Raw genomic sequence first — 24927 nt, 5'->3', positions numbered from 1 at the left:
GTTTTCTATTGTGATGTAGTTTAGATGGTTTTCTATTGTGATGTAGTTTAGATGGTTTTCTATTGAGATGTAGTTTAGATGGTTTTCTATTGTGATGTAGTTTAGATGGTTTTCTATTGTGATATAGTTTAGATGGTTTTATATTGTGATGTAGTGAGATGGTTTTCTATTGTGATGTAGTGAGATGGTTTTCTATTGTGATATAGTTTAGATGGTTTTCTATTGAGATGTAGTTTAGATGGTTTTCTATTGTGATGTAGTGTAGATGGTTTTCTATTGAGATTTAGTTTAGATGGTGTTCTATTATGATGTAGTTTAGATGGTTTTCTATTGTGATGTAGTTTAGATGGTTTTCTATTGTGATGTAGTTTAGATGGTTTTCTATTGAGATGTAGTTTAGATGGTTTTCTATTGTGATGTAGTGAGATATAGTTTAGATGGTTTTCTATTGTGATGTAGTTTAGATGGTTTTCTATTGAGATTTAGTTTAGATGTAGTTTAGATGGTTTTCTATTGTGATGTAGTTTAGATGGTTTTCTATTGAGATGTAGTTTAGATATAGTTTAGATGGTTTTCTATTGAGATGTAGTTTAGATGGTTTTCTATTGTGATGTAGTTTAGATGGTGTTCTATTATGATGTAGTTTAGATGGTTTTCTATTGTGATGTAGTTTAGATGGTTTTCTATTGTGATGTAGTTTAGATATAGTTTAGATGGTTTTCTATTGAGATGTAGTTTAGATGGTTTTCTATTGTGATGTAGTTTAGATGGTGTTCTATTATGATGTAGTTTAGATGGTTTTCTATTGTGATGTAGTTTAGATGGTTTTCTATTGTGATGTAGTGAGATGTAGTTTAGATGGTGTTCTATTGTGATGTAGTGAGATGTAGTTTAGATGGTTTTCTATTGTGATGTAGTTTAGATGGTGTTCTATTATGATGTAGTTTAGATGGTTTTCTATTGTGATGTAGTTTAGATGGTTTTCTATTGTGATGTAGTTTAGATGGTTTTCTATTGTGATGTAGTTTAGATGGTGTTCTATTATGATGTAGTTTAGATGGTTTTCTATTGTGATGTAGTTTAGATGGTTTTCTATTGTGATGTAGTGAGATGTAGTTTAGATGGTGTTCTATTGTGATGTAGTGAGATGTAGTTTAGATGGTTTTCTATTGAGATGTAGTTTAGATGGTGTTCTATTATGATGTAGTTTAGATGGTTTTCTATTGTGATGTAGTTTAGATGGTTTTCTATTGTGATGTAGTTTAGATGGTGTTCTATTATGATGTAGTTTAGATGGTTTTCTATTGTGATGTAGTTTAGATGGTTTTCTATTGTGATGTAGTGAGATGTAGTTTAGATGGTTTTCTATTGAGATGTAGTTTAGATGGTTTTCTATTGTGATGTAGTTTAGATGGTGTTCTATTATGATGTAGTTTAGATGGTTTTCTATTGAGATGTAGTTTAGATGGTTTTCTATTGAGATGTAGTGAGATGTAGTTTAGATGGTGTTCTATTATGATGTAGTTTAGATGGTGTTCTATTGTGATGTAGTTTAGATGGTGTTCTATTGTGATGTAGTTTAGATGGTGTTCTATTGTGATGTAGTTTAGATGGTTTTCTATTGTGATGTAGTTTAGATGGTTTTCTATTGTGATGTAGTTTAGATGGTTTTCTATTGTGATGTAGTTTAAATGGTTTTCTATTGAGATGTAGTTTAGATGGTTTTCTATTGTGATGTAGTTTAGATGGTTTTCTATTGAGATGTAGTGAGATGTAGTTTAGGTGGTTTTCTATTGTGATGTAGTTTAGATGGTTTTCTATTGTGCTGTAGTTTAGATGGTTTTCTATTGTGATGTAGTTTAGATGGTTTTCTATTGAGATGTAGTTTAGATGGTTTTCTATTGTGATGTAGTGAGATATAGTTTAGATGGTTTTCTATTGTGATGTAGTTTAGATGGTTTTCTATTGTGATGTAGTGTAGATGGTTTTCTATTGAGATGTAATTTAGATGGTGTTCTATTATGATGTAGTTTAGATGGTTTTCTATTGTGATGTAGTTTAGATGGTTTTCTATTGTGATGTAGTTTAGATGGTTTTCTATTGTGATGTAGTGAGATATAGTTTAGATGGTTTTCTATTGAGATGTAGTGAGATGGTTTTCTATTGTGATATAGTTTAGATGGTTTTCTATTGTGATGTAGTTTAGATGGTGTTCTATTGTGATGTAGTTTAGATGGTTTTCTATTGTGATGTAGTTTAGATGGTGTTCTATTGTGATGTAGTTTAGATGGTTTTCTATTGAGATGTAGTTTAGATGGTTTTCTATTGTGATGTAGTTTAGATGGTTTTCTATTGTGATATAGTTTACATGGTTTTCTATTGTGATGTAGTGAGATGGTTTTCTATTGTGATGTAGTGAGATGGTTTTCTATTGTGATATAGTTAAATGGTTTTCTATTGAGATGTAGTTTAGATGGTTTTCTATTGTGATGTAGTGAGATGTAGTTTAGATGGTTTTCTATTGTGATGTAGTGAGATATAGTTTAGATGGTTTTCTATTGTGATGTAGTTTAGATGGTTTTCTATTGTGACGTAGTGAGATGTAGTTTAGATGGTTTTCTATTGTGATGTAGTGAGATATAGTTTAGATGGTTTTCTATTGAGATGTAGTTTAGATGGTTTTCTATTGTGATGTAGTTTAGATGGTTTTCTATTGTGATGTAGTTTAGATGGTTTTGTATTGTGATGTAGTGAGATGTAGTTTAGATGGTGTTCTATTGTGATGTAGTGAGATGTAGTTTAGGTGGTTTTCTATTGTGATGTAGTTTAGATGGTTTTCTATTGTGATGTAGTTTAGATGGTTTTCTATTGTGATATAGTTTAGATGGTTTTCTATTGAGATGTAGTTTAGATGGTTTTCTATTGTGATGTAGTGTAGATGGTTTTCTATTGAGATGTAGTTTAGATGGTGTTCTATTATGATGTAGTTTAGATGGTTTTCTATTGTGATGTAGTTTAGATGATTTTCTATTGTGATGTAGTTTAGATGGTTTTCTATTGTGATGTAGTTTAGATGGTGTTCTATTGAGATGTAGTTTAGATGGTTTTCTATTGAGATGTAGTGAGATGTAGTTTAGATGGTTTTCTATTGTGATGTAGTGAGATGTAGTTTAGATGGTTTTCTATTGTGATGTAGTTTAGATGGTTTTCTATTGTGATGTAGTTTAGATGGTTTTCTATTGTGATGTAGTGAGATGTAGTTTAGATGGTTTTCTATTGAGATGTAGTGAGATGGTTTTCTATTGAGATGTAGTTTAGATGGTTTTCTATTGAGATGTAGTGAGATGTAGTTTAGATGGTTTTCTATTGAGATGTAGTGTGATGTAGTTTAGATGGTTTTCTATTGTGATGTAGTGAGATGTAGTTTAGATGGTTTTCTATTGTGATGTAGTGTGATGTAGTTTAGATGGTTTTCTATTGAGATGTAGTTTAGATGGTTTTCTATTGTGATGTAGTGTGATGTAGTTTAGATGGTTTTCTATTGTGATGTAGTGAGATGTAGTTTAGATGGTTTTCTTTTGAGATGTAGTTTAGATGGTTTTCTATTGTGATGTAGTTTAGATGGTGTTCTATTATGATGTAGTTTAGATGGTTTTCTACTGAGATGTAGTTTAGATGGTTTTCTATTGAGATGTAGTTTAGATGGTTTTCTATTGTGATGTAGTTTAGATGGTGTTCTATTGTGATGTAGTGAGATGTAGTTTAGGTGGTTTTCTATTGTGATGTAGTTTAGATGGTTTTCTATTGTGATGTAGTTTAGATGGTTTTCTATTGTGATGTGTTTAGATGGTTTTCTATTGTGATGTAGTTTAGATGGTTTTCTATTGAGATGTAGTTTAGATGGTTTTCTATTGTGATGTAGTTTAGATGGTTTTCTATTGTGATGTAGTTTAGATGGTTTTCTATTGTGATGTAGTTTAGATGGTTTTCTATTGAGATGTAGTTTAGATGGTTTTCTATTGTGATGTAGTTTAGATGGTTTTCTATTGTGATGTAGTGAGATGGTTTTCTATTGTGATATAGTTTAGATGGTTTTCTATTGTGATGTAGTTTAGATGGTTTTCTATTGTGATGTAGTTTAGATGGTGTTCTATTGTGATGTAGTTTAGATGGTTTTCTATTGTGATGTAGTTTAAATGGTTTTCTATTGTGATGTAGTTTAGATGGTTTTCTATTGAGATGTAGTTTAGATGGTTTTCTATTGTGATGTACTTTAGATGGTTTTCTATTGTGATGTAGTTTAGATGGTTTTCTATTGTGACGTAGTGAGATGTAGTTTAGATGGTTTTCTATTGAGATGTAGTGAGATGTAGTTTAGATGGCTTTCTAGTGAGATGTAGTTTAGATGGTTTTCTATTGTGATGTAGTTTAGATGGTTTTCTATTGTGATGTAGTTTAGATGGTGTTCTATTATGATGTAGCTTAGATGGTTTTCTATTGTGATGTAGTTTAGATGGTTTTCTATTGTGATGTAGTTTAGATGGTTTTCTATTGTGATGTAGTGAGATGTGGTTTTCTATTGAGATGTAGTTTAGGTGGTTTTCTATTGTGATGTAGTTTAGATGGTTTTCTATTGTGATGTAGTTTAGATGGTGTTCTATTGTGATGTAGTTTAGATGGTTTTCTATTGTGATGTAGTGAGATGTAGTTTAGGTGGTTTTCTATTGTGATGTCGTTTAGATGGTTTTCTATTGTGATGTAGTTTAGATGGTTTTCTATTGTGATGTAGTTTAGATGGTGTTCTATTGTGATGTAGTTTAGATGGTTTTCTATTGTGATGTAGTGAGATGTAGTTTAGGTGGTTTTCTATTGTAATGTAGTTTAGATGGTTTTCTATTGTGATGTAGTTTAGATGGTTTTCTATTGAGATGTAGTTTAGATGGTGTTCTATTGTGATGTAGTTTAGATGGTGTTCTATTGAGATGTAGTTTAGATGGTTTTGTATTGTGATGTAGTTTAGATGGTTTTCTATTGTGATGTAGTTTAGATGGTTTTCTATTGTGATGTAGTTTAGATGGTTTTCTATTGTGATGTAGTTTAGATGGTTTTCTATTGTGATGTAGTTTAGATGGTTTTCTATTGAGATGTAGTTTAGATGGTGTTCTATTGTGATGTAGTTTAGATGGTTTTCTATTGAGATGTAGTTTAGATGGTTTTCTAGTGAGATGTAGTTTAGATGGTTTTCTATTGTGATGTAGTGAGATGTAGTTTAGATGGTTTTCTATTGAGATGTAGTTTAGATGGTTTTCTATTGTGATGTAGTTTAGATGGTTTTCTAGTGAGATGTAGTTTAGATGGTCTGACTTCTAATAAACAATAGGTTGGGTAGCAGCATGATGATGTTAGGTGGCATCTCTTTCTCTCTCTCTCTCTCTCTCTCTCTCTCTCTCTCTCTCTCTCTCTCTCTCTCTCCTCTCCCCTATCTCTCTCTCTCTCTCTCTCTCTCTCTCTCTCTCCTGATTGATTGATTGCTTCCTGATCCTCTCCAGGCTTCATCAGATCCGCCTGCAGACCTCTTATGTCTTTTTTGATCGTACCATTTGATTTGATTTGATTCCAACAGGATATATGATACATCTCTTCTCTCTGTGTTCAGATCAGCCCACTGAGGCCTCAGAGACCAAAGAGTCAGGTGTTGAACCTGTTGAGTGGAGACCGCCGTCTCTCTGTGTCCCCCGGACCCCCCCAGCCCCAGTCCTCCCCGGGCCCCCCACCTATCACCCCCAGGAACAAACTGTCCTTCAGCCTGCTCGCCGTCTCCAGTGAGTACACACACACAAACACACACACATACACACACACACACACACACACACACACACACACACACACACTTGCCTTGCAGCTACCTCCACTGTGTTCTCTTACCCTGCTGGCTGAATGTCTCTTTCCCTGGGCTCTCTAGGGTCGTCTCTGTCTTCCCTGGGCTCTCTAGGGTTGTCTCTGTCTTCCCTGGGCTCTCTAGGGTTGTCTCTGTCTTCCCTGGGCTCTCTAGGGTTGTCTCTGTCTTCCCTGGGCTCTCTAGGGTCGTCTCTGTCTTCCCTGGGCTCTCTAGGGTCGTCTCTGTCTTCCCTGGGCTCTCTAGGGTCGTCTCTGTCTTCCCTGGGCTCTCTAGGGTCGTCTCTGTCTTCCCTGGGCTCTCTAGGGTCGTCTGTGTCTTCCCTGGGCTCTCTAGGGTCGTCTCTGTCTTCCCTGGGCTCTCTAGGGTCGTCTCTGTCTTCCCTGGGCTCTCTAGGGTCGTATATGTCTTCCCTGGGCTCTCTAGGGTCGTCTCTGTCTTCCCTGGGCTCTCTAGGGTCGTCTCTGTCTTCCCTGGGCTCTCTAGGGTCGTCTCTGTCTTCCCTGGGCTCTCTAGGGTCGTCTCTGTCTTCCCTGGGCTCTCTAGGGTCGTATATGTCTTCCCTGGGCTCTCTAGGGTCGTATATGTCTTCCCTGGGCTCTCTAGGGTCGTATGTGTATTCCCTGGGTTCTCTAGGGTCGTATATGTCTTACCTGGGCTCTCTAGGGTCGTATATGTCTTCCTTGGCCTCTCTAGGGTCATCTCTGTCTTCCCTGGGCTCTCTATGATCGTCTATATCTTCTCTGGCCTCTCTATGATCGTCTATATCTTCTCTGGCCTCTCTAGGATCGTCTATATCTTCTCTGGCCTCTCTAGGATCGTCTATGTCTTCCCTGTGATGTGTCATTGCATCATTGTGTCTTGCATCACTCCATCTCACAGAAACTATGTGGTGATAGAGGGGCTGAAACTTGGTATAGACTGAAACTTGGTATAGACTGAAACTTGGTATAGACTGAAACTTGGTATAGACTGAAACTTGGTGTAGACTGAAACTTGGTGTAGACTGAAACTTGGTATAGACTGAAACTTGGTATAGACTGAAACTTGGTATAGACTGAAACTTGGTATAGACTGAAACTTGGTATAGACTGAAACTTGGTTGGTATAGACTGAAACTTGGTATAGACTGAAACTTGGCATGACACAGAAGACAAGGCCAATAAACTCCTGGCAGATGAACTCAAACTGGACCCTAAACTCATGGAGAGGGAGGGGGGACCGATAGGAATGGCTCTTTCTTCCCAGATGGACGGCCCAGATCTATAATGATGAAACTGCTCACGGTCAAAGACAAGGAGGATTTTCTCAGGAGAGCCATGTGCCTGAAGGAACCCTAAATCTCATCAAGGTAACCTAAATCACCTGAAGGAAACCTAAATCACCTGAAGGAAACCTAAATCACCTGAAGGAAACCTAAATCACCTGAAGGAAACCTGAATCACCTGAAGGAAACCTAAATCACCTGAAGGAAACGTGAATCACCTGGAGGGAACCTGAATCACCTGAAGGAAACCTGAATCACCTGAAGGAAACCTGAATCACCTGAAGGAAACCTGAATCACCTGAAGGAAACCTAAATCACCTGAAGGAAACCTAAATCACCTGAAGGAAACCTGAATCACCTGAAGGAAACCTAAATCACCTGAAGGAAACGTGAATCACCTGGAGGGAACCTGAATCACCTGAAGGAAACCTGAATCACCTGAAGGAAACCTGAATCACCTGAAGGAAACCTGAATCACCTGAAGGAAACCTGAATCACCTGAAGGAAACCTGAATCACCTGAAGGAAACCTGAATCACCTGAAGGAAACCTGAATCACCAGAAGATGGATGGATATCCCGGCGTCTACCTGGGATTGGATGCCTCTATCGGCCACTCGGTTCTGACGTTGGTAGTTTCATGGATATCCCGGTGTCTACCTGAGATTGGATGTATAAATGAAGATAAAAATGTGTTTTCTATTGGGTGATTACAACATAAACATATTTTAAAAAGGGAGAAGCACTCACTGACATCTGACTTGTTGAATCCTTTATACTGCAGCTGTGTCCCGTCATCTATACGGCCACAAGACGGACCAGTACACCTGCCTTATTGATTCTTTAAATAATATCGCTAATACAGGTATACTTTTAATGACGTTTCTGACCACTTTCCACTTCTCTTCGGCAACTGGAAAATGAACAGATGGGAAATGATTAGTAGAATTAATACATGTAGAATATTTAACTAAAGTAATTAGGATTCCCTTTAAGATGTTGATTGATGATATTTATAGTCAGGCCGATTTTGGCGTCTGCTTGCCAGACTCACATCTTTTAATTCTGTATTTCACCACTGCTTTCCCTTCGTTAAGCCACGTACAAGATCACCTGAAGGGTTCTGGAAACCTTGGGGTTTTACAACCCGGTCTCAAAAAAAAACAGTAATAAAATACAAGAACAGTTGTTCAATCAAATCAAATCAAATGTATTTATATAGCCCTTCGTGCATCAGCTGATATCTCAAAGTGCTGTACAGAAACCCAGCCTAAAACATCCAAACATCAAGCAATACAGGTGTAGAAGCACGGTGGCTAGAAAAAACTCCCTAGAAATGCCAAAACCTAGGAAGAAACCTAAAGAGGAACCAGGCTATGAGGGGTGGCCATTCAATCATCTGTTGACTAAGAAAAAGGTCTCTACAATTCCCCCGTGTCAATGTCTTGTTGTAAATAAGACCTGATCCTGTAGAGTAGGGGTTAGTGGTGAGGGTTTTACCAGTCTAGTTTTCATAGTGGAGGGTAAGTGGTGAGGGTTTTACCAGTCTAGTTTTCATAGCGGAGGGTAAGGGTTAGTGGTGAGGGTTTTACCAGTCTAGTTCTCATAGCGGAGGGTAAGGGTTAGTGGTGAGGGTTTTACCAGTCTAGTTTTCATAGTGGAGGGTAAGGGTTTTACCAGTCTAGTTTTCATAGTGGAGGGTAAGGGTTTTACCAGTCTAGTTTTCATAGTGGAGGGTAAGGGTTAGTGGTGAGGGTTTTACCAGTCTAGTTCTCATAGTGGAGGGTAAGGGTTTTACCAGTCTAGTTTTCATAGTGGAGGGTAAGGGTTAGTGGTGAGTCTAGTTCTCATAGTGGAGGGTAAGGGTTTTACCAGTCTAGTTCTCATAGTGGAGGGTAAGGGTTTTACCAGTCTAGTTTTCATAGTGGAGGGTAAGGGTTAATGGTTGAGGGTTTTACCAGTCTAGTTTACATAGTGGAGGGTAAGGGTTAGTGGCGAGGGTTTTACCAGTCTACTTTTTATAGTGGATTTTACCAATTTAACCTTTGTTATTCCTAATCTATATCAATGACCTTGCTGCTGTGTCTTCTACCGTACTTCCCCTTCTCTTTACTGATGATACCAATTAGATTGTATCACCAAAGCGTTTTGATTCACTCATTAATGAAACCAACTCAGGCATGGCCACATTTTCTAAACGATTCCAGATAAACAGATGATCTTTAAACGTTAATACATTCAACTTTATTATATTAAATTAAACCGAACAAGCCACATCCACTGGATTCCTCAGAGCTCTAATTGATGAAACGTTATCAAGGAAGGAACATATTCAATTTGTCTGCAGCAAAGTGATGACATCTGTTGGTATCATCAGATAGAGGAGTGGTTTGGTTCATCAGGTTTGATTCATCTGGTTTGGTTCATCTGGTTTGATTCATCTGGTTTGATTCATCTGGTTTGATTCATCTGGTTTGGTTCATCAGGTTTGATTCATCAAGTTTGATTCATCAGGTTTGATTCATCTGGTTTGATTCCTCTGGTTTGGTTCATAAGGTTTGATTCATCTGGTTTGGTTCATCAGGTTTGGTTCATCAGGTTTACTTCTCAACTCATCACTAGAGCTGCATTGACCCGTCTCTCATTTACTGTAATATTGTCTGGGCCAGAACATATGCCTCCTACCTACACAGATTACTCATCATACAAAAGAAATGTGCAAGACTAGACGCCACTAATAAACTGGCGCCATCGGCAGTTTAAGAAACTCAATATCTTGTCTATTGACGACGTTAACCTCTAACGCCTACCAAACCCGGATCCGGGAGCCCCCCCATCACAAAAGCTGACTAGCATAGCCTAGCCTAAAGCCACAGGGATATCATATAATAAAATGTTCATGAAATCACAAGTCCAAGACACCAAATGAAAGATACAGATCTTGTGAATCCAGACAATATTTCAGATGTTCTAAGTGTTTTACAGCGAAAACACAATATAGCGTTATATTAGCTTAGCACAGTAGCAAACCAAACAACAGCATTGATTCCAGCCAAACATAGCGATAACGTATAAACCACCAAAACATATTAATTTTTTCACTAACCTTCTCAGAATTCTTCAGATGACAGTCCTGTAACATCATATTACACAATGCATATAGAGTTTGTTAGAAAATGTCCATATTTAGCGGCACAAATAGTGCTTATACAATGAGAAAAGTTGCCAAGCTCCCCAGAAAATTTCGGGCGCCATCTTGGAGAGTCACCTAGTCTAATCAATAAATAATCATAAACTTGACTAAAAAATACAGGGTGGACAGCATATGAAAGACAAAGTATTTCTTAATGCAATCGCTGAATTACATTTTTAAAATTAACCTTACTGCGCAATACAGGCTGCAATAACGCAATGCTATACTGCAAGAAATGGCGTCTCATGCATTTTACTTTTAACAACAGAACAATTAATTAACAGCATAAAGACTGCTTACTATTAGCTGAGCTTCAATCCGAATCTTGGGCCAGGTGTCCTTTCTTCAAAACAATCGTCTTTTGGCTGAAAGATGTCCTCTTGTCCAGTCGAATTAGCCGCTAAACGTTAGCCACCCACTGGAGAGGTGCCCAACAAATGGAAGCGCGTCACAAAGAAATCCCAGAAAATCGCTATAAACTGCTATAAGTCGGTTTAAATTAACTACCTTATGATGTCTTTAACACCTATAACGAATAAAAACATGACCGGAGATATAGAAATACTAAAACGAAAGTGTTTGCAGGACGCCATTCTGATGTCTTCATGCGCCAAGCGCACTGTTGAAAAGAACGGTACTTCCTGTTCCACGGTCTAATATAAGGTCCCAGATTGCGCAATCGACTCCATTCAAAGTCTCACCGCTTACTGACATCTAGAGGAAGGCGTATGCAGTGCATGTACCCTAATAGCTTCATGGGGACTTATAAACTGATCTCAGAACAGGGACCTGGATTTCTGAAATCTCGCTCCCTGACAGGAAAAGTGCTACAGAATGAGTTCTGTTTCACTCAGAGAAATAATTCAAACGGTTTTAGAAACTAGAGAGTGTTTTCTATCCAATAGTAATAATAATATGCATATTGTACGAGCAAGAATTGAGTACGAGGCAGTTTAATTTGGCCACTATTTTTTCCACTGGTGAAACAGCGCCCCCATATGTACGCCAATTATGTACTTTCATCAATACTCATATCTCCCAGACAGTTTACCTAAACCCTTCAATGGATTATTCCAAGTCCCAGACAGATTACCTAAACCCTTCAATGGATTCTTCCAAGTCCCAGTTTACCTAAACCCTTCAATGGATTCTTCCAGGTCCCAGTTTACCTAAACCCTTCAATGGATTCTCCAGGTCCCAGACAGTTTACCTAAACCCTTCAATGGATTCTTCCAGGTCCCAGACAGTTTACCTAAACCCTTCAATGGATTCTTCCAGATCCCAGACAGTTTACCTAAACCCTTCAATGGATTCCTCCAGGTTCCAGACAGTTGACCTAAACCCTTCAATGGATTCTTCCAGATCCCAGACAGTTTACCTAAACCCTTCAATGGATTCTTCAGGTTCCAGACAGTTTACCTAAACCCTTCAATGGATTCTTCCAGGTCCCAGTTTACCTAAACCCTTCAATGGATTCTTCCAGGTCCCAGACAGTTTACCTAAACCCTTCAATGGATTCTTCCAGGTCCCAGACAGTTTACCTAAACCCTTCAATGGATTCTTCCAGATCCCAGACAGTTTACCTAAACCCTTCAATGGATTCTTCAGGTCCCAGTTTACCTAAACCCTTCAATGGATTCTTCCAGGTCTCAGTTTACCTAAACCCTTCAATGGATTCTTCCAGGTCCCAGACAGTTTACCTAAACCCTTCAATGGATTCTTCCAGGTCCCAGTTTACCTAAACCCTTCAATGGATTCTTCCAGATCCCAGACAGTTTACCTAAACCCTTCAATGGATTCTTCAGGTCCCAGTTTACCTAAACCCTTCAATGGATTCTTCCAGGTCTCAGTTTACCTAAACCCTTCAATGGATTCTTCCAGGTCCCAGACAGTTTACCTAAACCCTTCAATGGATTCTTCCAGGTCCCAGACAGTTTACCTAAACCCTTCAATGGATTCTTCCAGATCCCAGACAGTTTACCTAAACCCTTCAATGGATTCTTCCAAGTCCCAGACAGTTTACCTAAACCCTTCAATGGATTCTTCCAGGTCCCAGACAGTTTACCTAAACCCTTCAATGGATTCTTCCAAGTCCCAGACAGTTTACCTAAACCCTTCAATGGATTCTTCCAGGTCCCAGACAGTTTACCTAAACCCTTCAATGGATTCTTCCAGGTCCCAGACAGTTTACCTAAACCCTTCAATGGATTCTTCCAGGTTCCAGACAGTTTACCTAAACCCTTCAATGGATTCTTCAGGTCCCAGTTTACCTAAACCCTTCAATGGATTCTTCCAGGTCCCAGTTTACCTAAACCCTTCAATGGATTCTTCCAGGTCCCAGACAGATTACCTAAACCCTTCAATGGATTCTTCCAGATCCCAGACAGTTTACCTAAACCCTTCAATGGATTCTTCCAGATCCCAGACAGTTTACCTAAACCCTTCAATGGATTCTTCCAGGTCCCAGTTTACCTAAACCCTTCAATGGATTCTTCCAAGTCCCAGTTTACCTAAACCCTTCAATGGATTCTTCCAGGTCCCAGTTTACCTAAACCCTTCAATGGATTCTTCCAGGTCCCAGACAGTTTACCTAAACCCTTCAATGGATTCTTCCAGGTCCCAGACAGATTACCTAAACCCTTCAATGGATTCTTCCAGATCCCAGACAGTTTACCTAAACCCTTCAATGGATTCTTCCATTTCCCAGACAGTTTACCTAAACCCTTCAATGGATTCTTCCAGGTCCCAGACAGTTTACCTAAACCCTTCAATGGATTCTTCCAGGTCCCAGTTTACCTAAACCCTTCAATGGATTCTTCCAGGTCCCAGTTTACCTAAACCCTTCAATGGATTCTTCCATGTTCCAGACAGTTTACCTAAACCCTTCAATGGAATCTTCCAGGTCCCAGTTTACCTAAACCCTTCAATGGATTCTTCCAGGTCCCAGTTTACCTAAACCCTTCAATGGATTCTTCCAAGTCCCAGTGTACCTAAACCCTTCAATGGATTCTTCCAGGTCCCAGTTTACCTAAACCCTTCAATGGATTCTTCCAAGTCCCAGTTTACCTAAACCCTTCAATGGATTCTTCCAAGTCCCAGTTTACCTAAACCCTTCAATGGATTCTTCCAAGTCCCAGTTTACCTAAACCCTTCAATGGATTCTTCCAAGTCCCAGACAGTTTACCTAAACCCTTCAATGGATTCTTCCAATTCCCAGTTTACCTAAACCCTTCAATGGATTCTTCCAGGTTAATTCTGAAATCCATCTATATAACACAATACACGATGATAACCTTCACCCTCCCCACTGCCATACCTCATATAGTCAATTCTCTATCAGATACAGGAGGTACCATACTCTGGAGCTATCATCTCCACAATGCCAAAACCTCATCATCCCTCAATTACTTCAAGCGAAGACTGGGGGTCAGCCTGATGAACCAAACTACTCAGTAATCTCCTCCATGAAGACTGGGGGTCAGCCTGATGAACCAAACTACTCAGTAATCTCCTCCATGAAGACTGGGGGTCAGCCTGATGAACCAAACTACCCAGTAATCTCCTCCATGAAGACTGGGGGTCAGCCTGATGAACCAAACTAATCAGTAATCTCCTCCATGAAGACTGGGGGTCAGACTGATGAACCAAACTACTCAGTAATCTCCTCCATGAAGACTGGTCAGCCTGATGAACCAAACTACTCAGTAATCTCCTCCATGAAGACTGGGGGTCAGCCTGATGACTCAAACTACGCAGTAATCTCCTCCATGAAGACTGGAGGTCAGCCTGATGAACCAAACTACTCAGTAATCTCCTACATGAAGACTGGGGGTCAGCCTGATGAACCAAACTACTCAGTAATCTCCATGAAGACTGGAGGTCAGCCTGATGAGCCAAACTACTCAGTAATCTCCATGAAGACTGGGGGTCAGCCTGATGAACCAAACTACTCAGTAATCTCCTCCATGAAGACTGGGGGTCAGCCTGATGAACCAAACTACTCAGTAATCTCCTCCATGAAGACTGGGGGTCAGCCTGATGAACCAAACTACTCAGTAATCTCCTCCATGAAGACTGGGGGTCAGCCTGATGAACCAAACTACTCAGTAATCTCCTTCACGAAGACTGGGGGTCAGCCTGATGAACCATCCTACTCAGTAATCTTCTCCATGAAGACTGGAGGTCAGCCTGATGAACCAAACTACTCAGTAATCTCCTCCATGAAGACTGGGGATCATCCTGATGAACCAAACTACTCAGTAATCTCCTCCATGAAGACTGGGGATCAGCCTGATGAACCAAACTACTCAGTAATCTCCTCCATGAAGACTGGGGGTCAGCCTGATGAACCAAACTACTCAGTAATCTCCTCCATGAAGACTGGGGGTCAGCCTGATGAACCAAACTACTCAGTAATCTCCTCCATGAAGACTGGGGGTCAGCCTGATGAACCAAACTACTCAGTAATCTCCTCCATGAAGACTGGGGGTCAGCCTGATGAACCAAACTACTCAGTAATCTCCTCCATGAAGACTGGGGGTCAGCCTGATGAACCAAACTACTCAGTAATCTCCTCCATGAAGACTGGAGGTCAGCCTGATGAACCAAACTACTCAGTAATCTCCTCCATGAAGACTGGGGGTCAGCCTGATGAACCAAACTACTCAGTAATCTCCATGAAGACTGGAGGTCAGCCTGATGAGCCAAACTACTCAGTAATCTCCATGAAGACTGGGGGTCAGCCTGATGAACCAAACTACTCAGTAATCTCCTCCATGAAGACTGGGGGTCAGCCTGATGAACCAAACTACTCAGTAATCTCCTCCATGAAGACTGGGGGTCAGCCTGATGAACCAAACTACTCAGTAATCTCCTCCATGAAGACTGGGGGTCAGCCTGATGAACCAAACTACTCAGTAATCTCCTTCACGAAGAATGGGGGTCAGCCTGATGAACCATCCTACTCAGTAATCTTCTCCATGAAGACTGGAGGTCAGCCTGATGAACCAAACTACTCAGTAATCTCCTCCATGAAGACTGGGGATCATCCTGATGAACCAAACTACTCAGTAATCTCCTCCATGAAGACTGGGGATCAGCCTGATGAACCAAACTACTCAGTAATCTCCTCCATGAAGACTGGGGGTCAGCCTGATGAACCAAACTACTCAGTAATCTCCTCCATGAAGACTGGGGGTCAGCCTGATGAACCAAACTACTCAGTAATCTCCTCCATGAAGACTGGGGGTCAGCCTGATGAACCAAACTACTCAGTAATCTCCTCCATGAAGACTGGGGGTCAGCCTGATGAACCAAACTACTCAGTAATCTCCTCCATGAAGACTGGAGGTCAGCCTGATGAACCAAACTACTCAGTAATCTCCTCCATGAAGACTGGGGGTCAGCCTGATGAACCAAACTACTCAGTAATCTCCATGAAGACTGGAGGTCAGCCTGATGAGCCAAACTACTCAGTAATCTCCATGAAGACTGGGGGTCAGCCTGATGAACCAAACTACTCAGTAATCTCCTCCATGAACACTGGAGGTCAGCCTGATGAACCAAACTACTCAGTAATCTCCTCCATGAAGACTGGGGGTCAGCCTGATGAACCAAACTACTCAGTAATCTCCTCCATGAACACTGGAGGTCAGCCTGATGAACCAAACTACTCAGTAATCTCCATGAAGACCGGAGGTCAGCCTGATGAACCAAACTACTCAGTAATCTCCTCCATGAAGACTGGGGATCAGCCTGATGAACCAAACTACTCAGTAATCTCCTCCATGAAGACCGGAGGTCAGCCTGATGAACCAAACTACTCAGTAATCTCCTCCATGAAGACCGGGGATCAGCCTGATGAACCAAACTACTCAGTAATCTCCTCCATGAAGACTGGGGGTCAGCCTGATGAACCAAACTACTCAGTAATCTCCTCCATGAAGACCGGAGGTCAGCCTGATGAACCAAACTACTCAGTAATCTCCTCCATGAAGACTGGGGGTCAGCCTGATGACTCAAACTACTCAGTAATCTCCTCCATGAAGACCGGACGTCAGCCTGATGAACCAAACTACTCAGTAATCTCCTCCATGAAGACCGGAGGTCAGCCTGATGAACCAAACTACCCAGTAATCTCCTCCATGAAGACCGGACGTCAGCCTGATGAACCAAACTACTCAGTAATCTCCTCCATGAAGACTGGAGGTCAGCCTGATGAACCAAACTCCTCAGTAATCTCCTCCATGAAGACTGGGGGTCAGTCTGATGAACCAAACTACTCAGTAATCTCCTCCATGAAGACTGGGGATCAGCCTGATGAACCAAACTACCCAGTAATCTCCTCCATGAAGACTGGGGGTCAGCCTGATGAACCAAACTACTCAGTAATCTCCTCCATGAAGACTGGGGGTCAGCCTGATGAACCAAACTACTCAGTAATCTCCTCCATGAAGACTGGAGGTCAGCCTGATGAACCAAACTACTCAGTAATCTCCTCCATGAAGACTGGGGGTCAGCCTGATGAACCAAACTACTCAGTAATCTCCTCCATGAAGACTGGGGGTCAGCCTGATGAACCAAACTACTCAGTAATCTCCTCCATGAAGACTGGGGGTCAGCCTGATGAACCAAACTACTCAGTAATCTCCTCCATGAAGACTGGGGGTCAGCCTGATGAACCAAACTACTCAGTAATCTCCTCCATGAAGACCGGACGTCAGCCTGATTAACCAAACTACTCAGTAATCTCCTCCATGAAGACTGGGGGTCAGCCTGATGAACCAAACTACTCAGTAATCTCCTCTATGAAGACTGGAGGTCAGCCTGATGAACCAAACTACTCAGTAATCTCCTACATGAAGACTGGGGGTCAGCCTGATGAACCAAACTACTCAGTACTCTCCTCCATGAAGACTGGGGGTCAGCCTGATGAACCAAACTACTCAGTAATCTCCTCCATGAAGACTGGAGGTCAGCCTGATGAACCAAACTACTCAGTAATCTCCTACATGAAGACTGGGGGTCAGCCTGATGAACCAAACTACTCAGTACTCTCCTCCATGAAGACTGGGGGTCAGCCTGATGAACCAAACTACTCAGTAATCTCCTCCATGAAGACTGGGGGTCAGCCTGATGAACCAAACTACTCAGTAATCTCCTCCATGAAGACTGTGGGTCAGCCTGATGAACCAAACTACTCAGTAATCTCCTCCATGAAGACTGGGGGTCAGCCTGATGAACCAAACTACTCAGTAATCTCCTCCATGAAGACCGGAGGTCAGCCTGATAAACCAAACTACTCAGTAATCTCCTACATGAAGACTGGGGGTCAGCCTGATGAACCAAACTACTCAGTAATCTCCTACATTACGACTGGGGGTCAGCCTGATGAACCAAACTACTCAGTACTCTCCTCCATGAAGACTGGGGGTCAGCCTGATGAACCAAACTACTCAGTAATCTCCTACATGAAGACTGGGGGTCAGCCTGATGAACCAAACTACTCAGTAATCTCCTCCATGAAGACTGGGGGTCAGCCTGATGAACCAAACTACTCAGTAATCTCCTTCACGAAGACTGGGGGTCAGCCTGATGAACCAAACTACTCAGTAATCTCCTCCATGTAGCCTAACTCTCTCACACACACACACATGCACACTCATTTAAACCAAACAAGTATGTATTTTTGGGTGATTACTGATCAGTTCATTTATACTTGTATAATTAGTATGTTTTGTTATGTGTTTGTTTTGTACTTGTGTATTGTATACCGTTTTATTCTGGTTTTCTATCAGCCTTTGGGTTTCCAACCACACCTGCAAACTGTTTTTGTTGTCTGTCACTTGTTTTGTTTGGTGTGAATAAATAAAGCTAGATTGACAGACAGACAGAGACAGACAGAGACAGACAGAGACAGACAGAGACAGACAGAGACAGACAGACATAGACAGACAGAGACAGACAGACAGACGGGGAGGGTGTCTGTTAGATCTGGAGCTCTGACAGGATGTTCCACAGTGTGTTTCCCAACAAACCATCACAGTCATCATTCATGTGTTTCAGAGCATCTCTCGTTTTCACTGTTGTTGCTGTATGCATTCAGCTGTTTCCTTTGGTGATGAGTGGTGACCTCAGGAATAAAGATTGTCCTCTTTCTCTCTGTCTTTGTGTCTTTCTCTCTGTCTCTCTCTCTCTGTCTGTGTCTTTCTCTCTGTCTCTCTCTGTCTCTCTCTCTGTCTGTGTCTTTCTCTCTGTCTTTCTCTCTGTCTGTCTCTCTCTGTCTCTCTGTCTGTCTCTCTCTCTGTCTCTCTCTATGTCTGTGTCTTTCTCTCTGTCTCTCTCTCTCTGTCTCTCTCTCTGTGTCTTTCTCTCTGTCTTTCTGTCTGTCTGACTGTCTCTCTGTCTCTCTGTCTGTCTCTCTCTGTCTGTCTCTCTCTCTGTCTCTCTCTTTGTCTCTCTGTCTGTCTCTCTCTCTGTCTGTCTCTCTCTCTCAGGTCTGGAGCTGAACGGGATGGGGGTTGATAAAGGGGAGACTCCTCCTCCTCTGCCCGTGAAGGGCATCTCTGCTGATTATGGGAACCTGCTAGGAGATAATCAAGACTTGACGAGTCCCTCCACCCCTCCCCTGACTCACCATCAAAGGGTAGGTTTTTAATGTGGGCTAAGAACAGCTCCTTAATGATGCCACGTCAATACTACGGTTAATGGAACAACAGCCCATCACCACCTGGGAGTGTGTGTGTGTGTGTGTGTGTGTGTGTGTGTGTGTGTGTGTGTGTGTGTGTGTGTGTGTGTGTGTGTGTGTGTGTGTGTGTGTGTGTGAGAGACAGTCCTCAGCAACACACTCCTCTCCTACTCAACCCTGTCTGTCCTACAGCCTGATGGTCCTCCTACCTTCAGAGTCAGGCTAGATTAGTCTCACTGGGAGGGGGAGACTTGGCAGTAAACTGGAGTCAGACTAGATTAGTCTCACTGGGACGGGGAGACTTGGCAGTAAACTGGAGTCAGGCTAGATTAGTCTCACTGGGAGGGGGAGACTTGGCAGTAAACTGGAGTCAGACTAGATTAGTCTCACTGGGACGGGGAGACTTGGCAGTAAACTGGAGTCAGGCTAGATTAGTCTCACTGGGAGGGGGAGACTTGGCAGTAAACTGGAGTCAGACTAGATTAGTCTCACTGGGACGGGGAGACTTGGCAGTAAACTGGAGTCAGACTAGATTAGTCTCACTGGGAGGGGGAGACTTGGCAGTAAACTGGAGTCAGGCTAGATTAGTCTCACTGGGAGGGGGAGACTTGGCAGTAAACTGGAGTCAGACTAGATTAGTCTCACGGTGAGGGGAAGACTTGGCAGTAAACTGGAGTCAGGTTAGATTAGTCTCACTGGGAGGGGAGACTTGTCAGTAAACTGGAGTCAGACTAGATTAGTCTCACTGGGAGGGGGAGACTTGGCAGTAAACTGGAGTCAGGCTAGATTAGTCTCACTGGGAGGGGGGAGACTTGGCAGTAAACTGGAGTCAGGTTAGATTAGTCTCACTGTGAGGGGGAGGGGGGAGACTTGGCAGTAAACTGGAGTCAGGCTAGATTAGTCTCACTGGGAGGGGGAGACTTGGCAGTAAACTGGAGTCAGGCTAGATTAGTCTCACTGGGAGGGGGAGACTTGGCAGTGAACTGGAGTCAGACTAAATTAGTCTCACGGTGAGGGGGAGACATGGCAGTAAACTGGAGTCAGGCTAGATTAGTCTCACTGGGACGGGGAGACTTGGCAGTAAACTGGAGTCAGGCTAGATTAGTCTCACTGGGAGGGGGGAGACTTGGCAGTAAACTGGAGTCAGGCTAGATTAGACTCACTGGGAGGGGGAGACTTGGCAGTAAACTGGAGTCAGACTAGATGAGTCTCACTGGGAGGGGGGAGACTTGGCAGTAAACTGGAGTCAGGCTAGATTAGTCTCACTGGGAGGGGGTAGACTTGGCAGTAAACTGGAGTCAGGCTAGATTAGTCTCACTGGGAGGGGGAGACTTGGCAGTAAACTGGAGTCAGACTAGATGAGTCTCACTGGGAGGGGGGAGACTTGGCAGTAAACTGGAGTCAGGCTAGATTAGTCTCACTGGGAGGGGGGAGACTTGGCAGTAAACTGGAGTCAGGCTAGATTAGTCTCACTGGGAGGGGGAGACTTGGCAGTAAACTGGAGTCAGGCTAGATTAGTCTCACTGGGAGGGGGAGACTTGGCAGTAAACTGGAGTCAGACTAGATGAGTCTCACTGGGAGGGGGAGACTTGGCAGTAAACTGGAGTCAGACTAGATTAGTGGGGGAGGGGGAGACTTGGCAGTAAACTGGAGTCAGGCTAGATTAGTCTCACTGGGAGGGGGAGACTTGGCAGTAAACTGGAGTCAGGCTAGATTAGTCTCACTGGGAGGGGGAGACTTGGCAGTAAACTGGAGTCAGACTAGATTAGTGGGGGAGGGGGAGACTTGGCAGTAAACTGGAGTCAGGCTAGATTAGTCTCACTGGGAGGGGGAGACTTGGCAGTAAACTGGAGTCAGACTAGATTAGTCTCACTGGGAGGGGGGAGACTTGGCAGTAAACTGGAGTCAGGCTAGATTAGTCTCACTGGGAGGGGAAGACTTGGCAGTAAACTGGAGTCAGGCTAGATTAGTCTCACTGGGAGGGGGAGACTTGGCAGTAAACTGGAGTCAGGCTAGATTAGTCTCACTGGGAGGGGGGAGACTTGGCAGTAAACTGGAGTCAGGCTAGATTAGTCTCACTGGGAGGGGGATACTTGGCAGTAAACTGGAGTCAGGCTAGATTAGTCTCACTGGGAGGGGGAGACTTGGCAGTAAACTGGAGTCAGGCTAGATTAGTCTCACTGGGAGGGGGAGACTTGGCAGTAAACTGGAGTCAGGCTAGATTAGTCTCACTGGGAGGGGGGAGACTTGGCAGTAAACTGGAGTCAGGCTAGATTAGTCTCACTGGGAGGGGGAGACTTGGCAGTAAACTGGAGTCAGGCTAGATTAGTCTCACTGGGAGGGGGAGACTTGGCAGTAAACTGGAGTCAGGCTAGATTAGTGGGGGAGGGACAGGCAGTAAACTGGAGTGAGACTAGATTAGTGGGGGAGACTTGGCAGTAAACTGGAGTCAGGCTAGATTAGTGGGGGAGGGACAGGCAGTAAACTGGAGTCAGACTAGATTAGTGGGGGAGACTTGGCAGTAAACTGGAGTCAGGCTAGATGAGTCACTGGGAGGGGAAGACTTGGCAGTAAACTGGAGTCAGGTTAGATGAGTCTCACTGGGAGGGGAAGACTTGGCAGTAAACTGGAGTCAGGTGAGATTAGTCTCACAGGGAGGGGGAGACTTGGCAGTAAACTGGAGTCAGACTAGATTAGTCTCACTGGGAGGGGGGAGACTTGGCAGTAAACTGGAGTCAGACTAGATTAGTCTCACTGGGAGGGGGAGACTTGGCAGTAAACTGGAGTCAGGCTAGATTAGTCTCACTGGGAGAGGGAGACTTGGCAGTAAACTGGAGTCAGGCTAGATTAGTCTCACTGGGAGGGGGAGACTTGGCAGTAAACTGGAGTCAGGCTAGATTAGTCTCACTGGGAGGGGGAGACTTGGCAGTAAACTGGAGTCAGGTTAGATTAGTCTCACTGTGAGGGGGAGGGGGGAGACTTGGCAGTAAACTGGAGTTAGACTAGATTAGTCTCACTGGGAGGGGGGAGACTTGGCAGTAAACTGGAGTCAGGCTAGATTAGTCTCACTGGGAGGGGGAGACTTGGCAGTAAACTGGAGTCAGGTTAGATTAGTCTCACTGGGAAGGGGAGACTTGGCAGTAAACTGGAGTCAGACTAGATTAGTGGGGGAGGGGGAGACTTGGCAGTAAACTGGAGTCAGACTAGATTATTGGGGGAGGGGGAGACTTGGCAGTAAACTGGAGTCAGGCTAGATTAGTCTCACTGGGAGGGGGAGACTTGGCAGTAAACTGGAGTCAGGCTAGATTAGTCTCACTGGGAGGGGAAGACTTGGCAGTAAACTGAAGTCAGGCTAGATTAGTCTCACTGGGAGGGGGAGACTTGGCAGTAAACTGGAGTCAGGCTAGATTAGTTTCACTGGGAGGGGAAGACTTGGCAGTAAACTGGAGTCAGACTAGATTAGTCTCACTGGGAGGGGGAGACTTGGCAGTAAACTGGAGTCAGGCTAGATTAGTCTCACTGGGAGGGGGAGACTTGGCAGTAAACTGGAGTCAGGCTAGATTAGTCTCACTGGGAGGGGGAGACTTGGCAGTAAACTGGAGTCAGACTAGATTAGTCTCACTGGGAGGGGAAGACTTGGCAGTAAACTGGAGTCAGACTAGATTAGTCTCACTGGGAGGGGGGAGACTTGGCAGTAAACTGGAGTCAGGCTAGATTAGTCTCACTGGGAGGGGAAGACTTGGCAGTAAACTGGAGTCAGGCTAGATTAGTCTCACTGGGAGGGGGAGACTTGGCAGTAAACTGGAGTCAGGCTAGATTAGTCTCACTGGGAGGGGGAGACTTGGCAGTAAACTGGAGTCAGGTTAGATTAGTCTCACTGGGAGGGGGAGACATGGCAGTAAACTGGAGTCAGACTAGATTAGTCTCACTGGGAGGGGTGGGGACTTGGCAGTAAACTGGAGCCAGGCTAGATTAGTGGGGAAGGGACAGGCAGTAAACAGGAGTCAGACTAGATTAGTGGGGAGGGACAGGCAGTAAACTGGAGTCAGACTAGATTAGTGTGGGAGGGACAGGCAGTAAACTGAAGTCAGACTAGATTAGTGGGGGAGGGTCAGGCAGTAAACTGGAGTCAGACTAGATTAGTGTGGGAGGGACAGGCAGTAAACTGGAGTCAGACTAGATTAGTGGGGGAGGGACAGGCTGTAAACTGAAGTCAGACTAGATTAGTGGGGGAGGGACAGGCAGTAAACTGGAGTCAGACTAGATTAGTGGGGGAGGGACAGGCAGTAAACTGGAGTCAGACCAGATTTGTGGAGGAGGGTGAGGCAGTAAACTGGAGTCAGACCAGATTAGTGGGGGAGGGGGAGGCAGTAAACTGGAGTCAGACCAGATTAGTGGGGGAGGGGGAGGCAGTAAACTGGAGTCAGACCAGATTAGTGGGGGAAGGACATTCCAAACAGATTTTCCCAGCTAGTGACAGAGTGTTCGACTCCAAGTCCTTGACTGCTGGTGTCATTGAGTCTAGTGTCATTGTGAATACCTCACTGTTGCGTAAGTTTCAAAAATTCAGGTGTGCTTTTTACAGTGTTTTGTTTATTTTCAGTCACTGCCTTGGACACGACAGGTGTTGAACGCTGGAATTAATTAGATGAGTCATGACTGAGTAAAAAACACTGGAATTAACTTGGATTGGAGTTTCACTCAAAGTGCTTGAATCATCCGCCTCAATCCTCGAAGGCTAAATTCTTTCGAAAGGAGATTTCCTGCTGAAATATTATTTGTAACTAATTAATTATGTTGAAGATGAATTCCTGGGGAGGTTCAGTTCTGAGTATTGATTTATACATCTAGAGCCTATTACAGAATCTCAAATCAAATGTTATTGGTCACATACACATGGTTAGCAGATGTTATTGGTCATATACACATGGTTAGCAGATGTTATTGGTCATATACACATGGTTAGCAGATGTTATTGGTCACATACACATGGTTAGCAGATGTTATTGGTCACATACACATGGTTAGCAGATATTATTGGTCACATACACATGGTTAGCAGATGTTATTGGTCATATACACATGGTTAGCAGATGTCATTGGTCACATACACATGGTTAGCAGATGTTATTGGTCACATGGTTAGCAGATGTTATTGGTCACATACACATGGTTAGCAGATGTTATTGGTCACATACACATGGTTAGCAGATGTTATTGGTCACATGTACATGGTTAGCAGATGTTATTGGTCACATACACATGGTTATCAGATGTTATTGGTCACATACACATGGTTAGCAGATGTTATTGGTCACATACACATGGTTAGCAGATGTTATTGGTCACATGGTTAGCAGATGTTATTGGTCACATACACATGGTTAGCAGATGTTATTGGTCACATGGTTAGCAGATGTTATTGGTCACATACACATGGTTAGCAGATGTTATTGGTCACATACACATGGTTAGCAGATGTTATTGCTCACATGGTTATCAGATGTTATTGGTCACATACACATGGTTAGCAGATGTTATTGGTCACATGGTTAGCAGATGTTATTGGTCACATACACATGGTTAGCAGATGTTATTGGTCACATGGTTAGCAGATGTTATTGGTCACATACACATGGTTAGCAGATGTTATTGGTCACATACACATGGTTAGCAGATGTTATTGGTCACATACACATGGTTAGCAGATGTTATTGGTCACATACACGTGGTTAGCAGATGTTATTGGTCACATACACATGGTTAGCAGATGTTACTGGTCACATACACATGGTTAGCAGATGTTATTGGTCACATGGTTAGCAGATGTTATTGGTCACATGGTTAGCAGATGTTATTGGTCACATACACATGGTTAGCAGAT

The 24927-nt window shown here is 42.9% G+C and overlaps 1 protein-coding gene across 1 annotated transcript in view; it reads left to right on the top strand.

Moving 5' to 3' along the window:
* Positions 1 to 24927, top strand: part of LOC129846388 (dedicator of cytokinesis protein 1-like) — a 99346-nt gene that overhangs the window by 70493 nt on the left and 3926 nt on the right. The window contains exons 11-12 of the mRNA XM_055914317.1: positions 5657 to 5822; positions 18853 to 19001. Coding sequence (XP_055770292.1) covers positions 5657 to 5822; positions 18853 to 19001 — 315 coding nt within the window. The remainder of the gene's footprint in view (positions 1 to 5656; positions 5823 to 18852; positions 19002 to 24927) is intronic.

The sequence above is a fragment of the Salvelinus fontinalis genome, unplaced genomic scaffold (assembly GCF_029448725.1).
Source record: "Salvelinus fontinalis isolate EN_2023a unplaced genomic scaffold, ASM2944872v1 scaffold_0519, whole genome shotgun sequence".
Lineage (NCBI taxonomy): Eukaryota > Metazoa > Chordata > Actinopteri > Salmoniformes > Salmonidae > Salvelinus > Salvelinus fontinalis.
The sequence above is the reverse complement of the archived record's forward strand: the minus strand, read 5'-3'. Positions and strand labels throughout refer to the sequence as shown.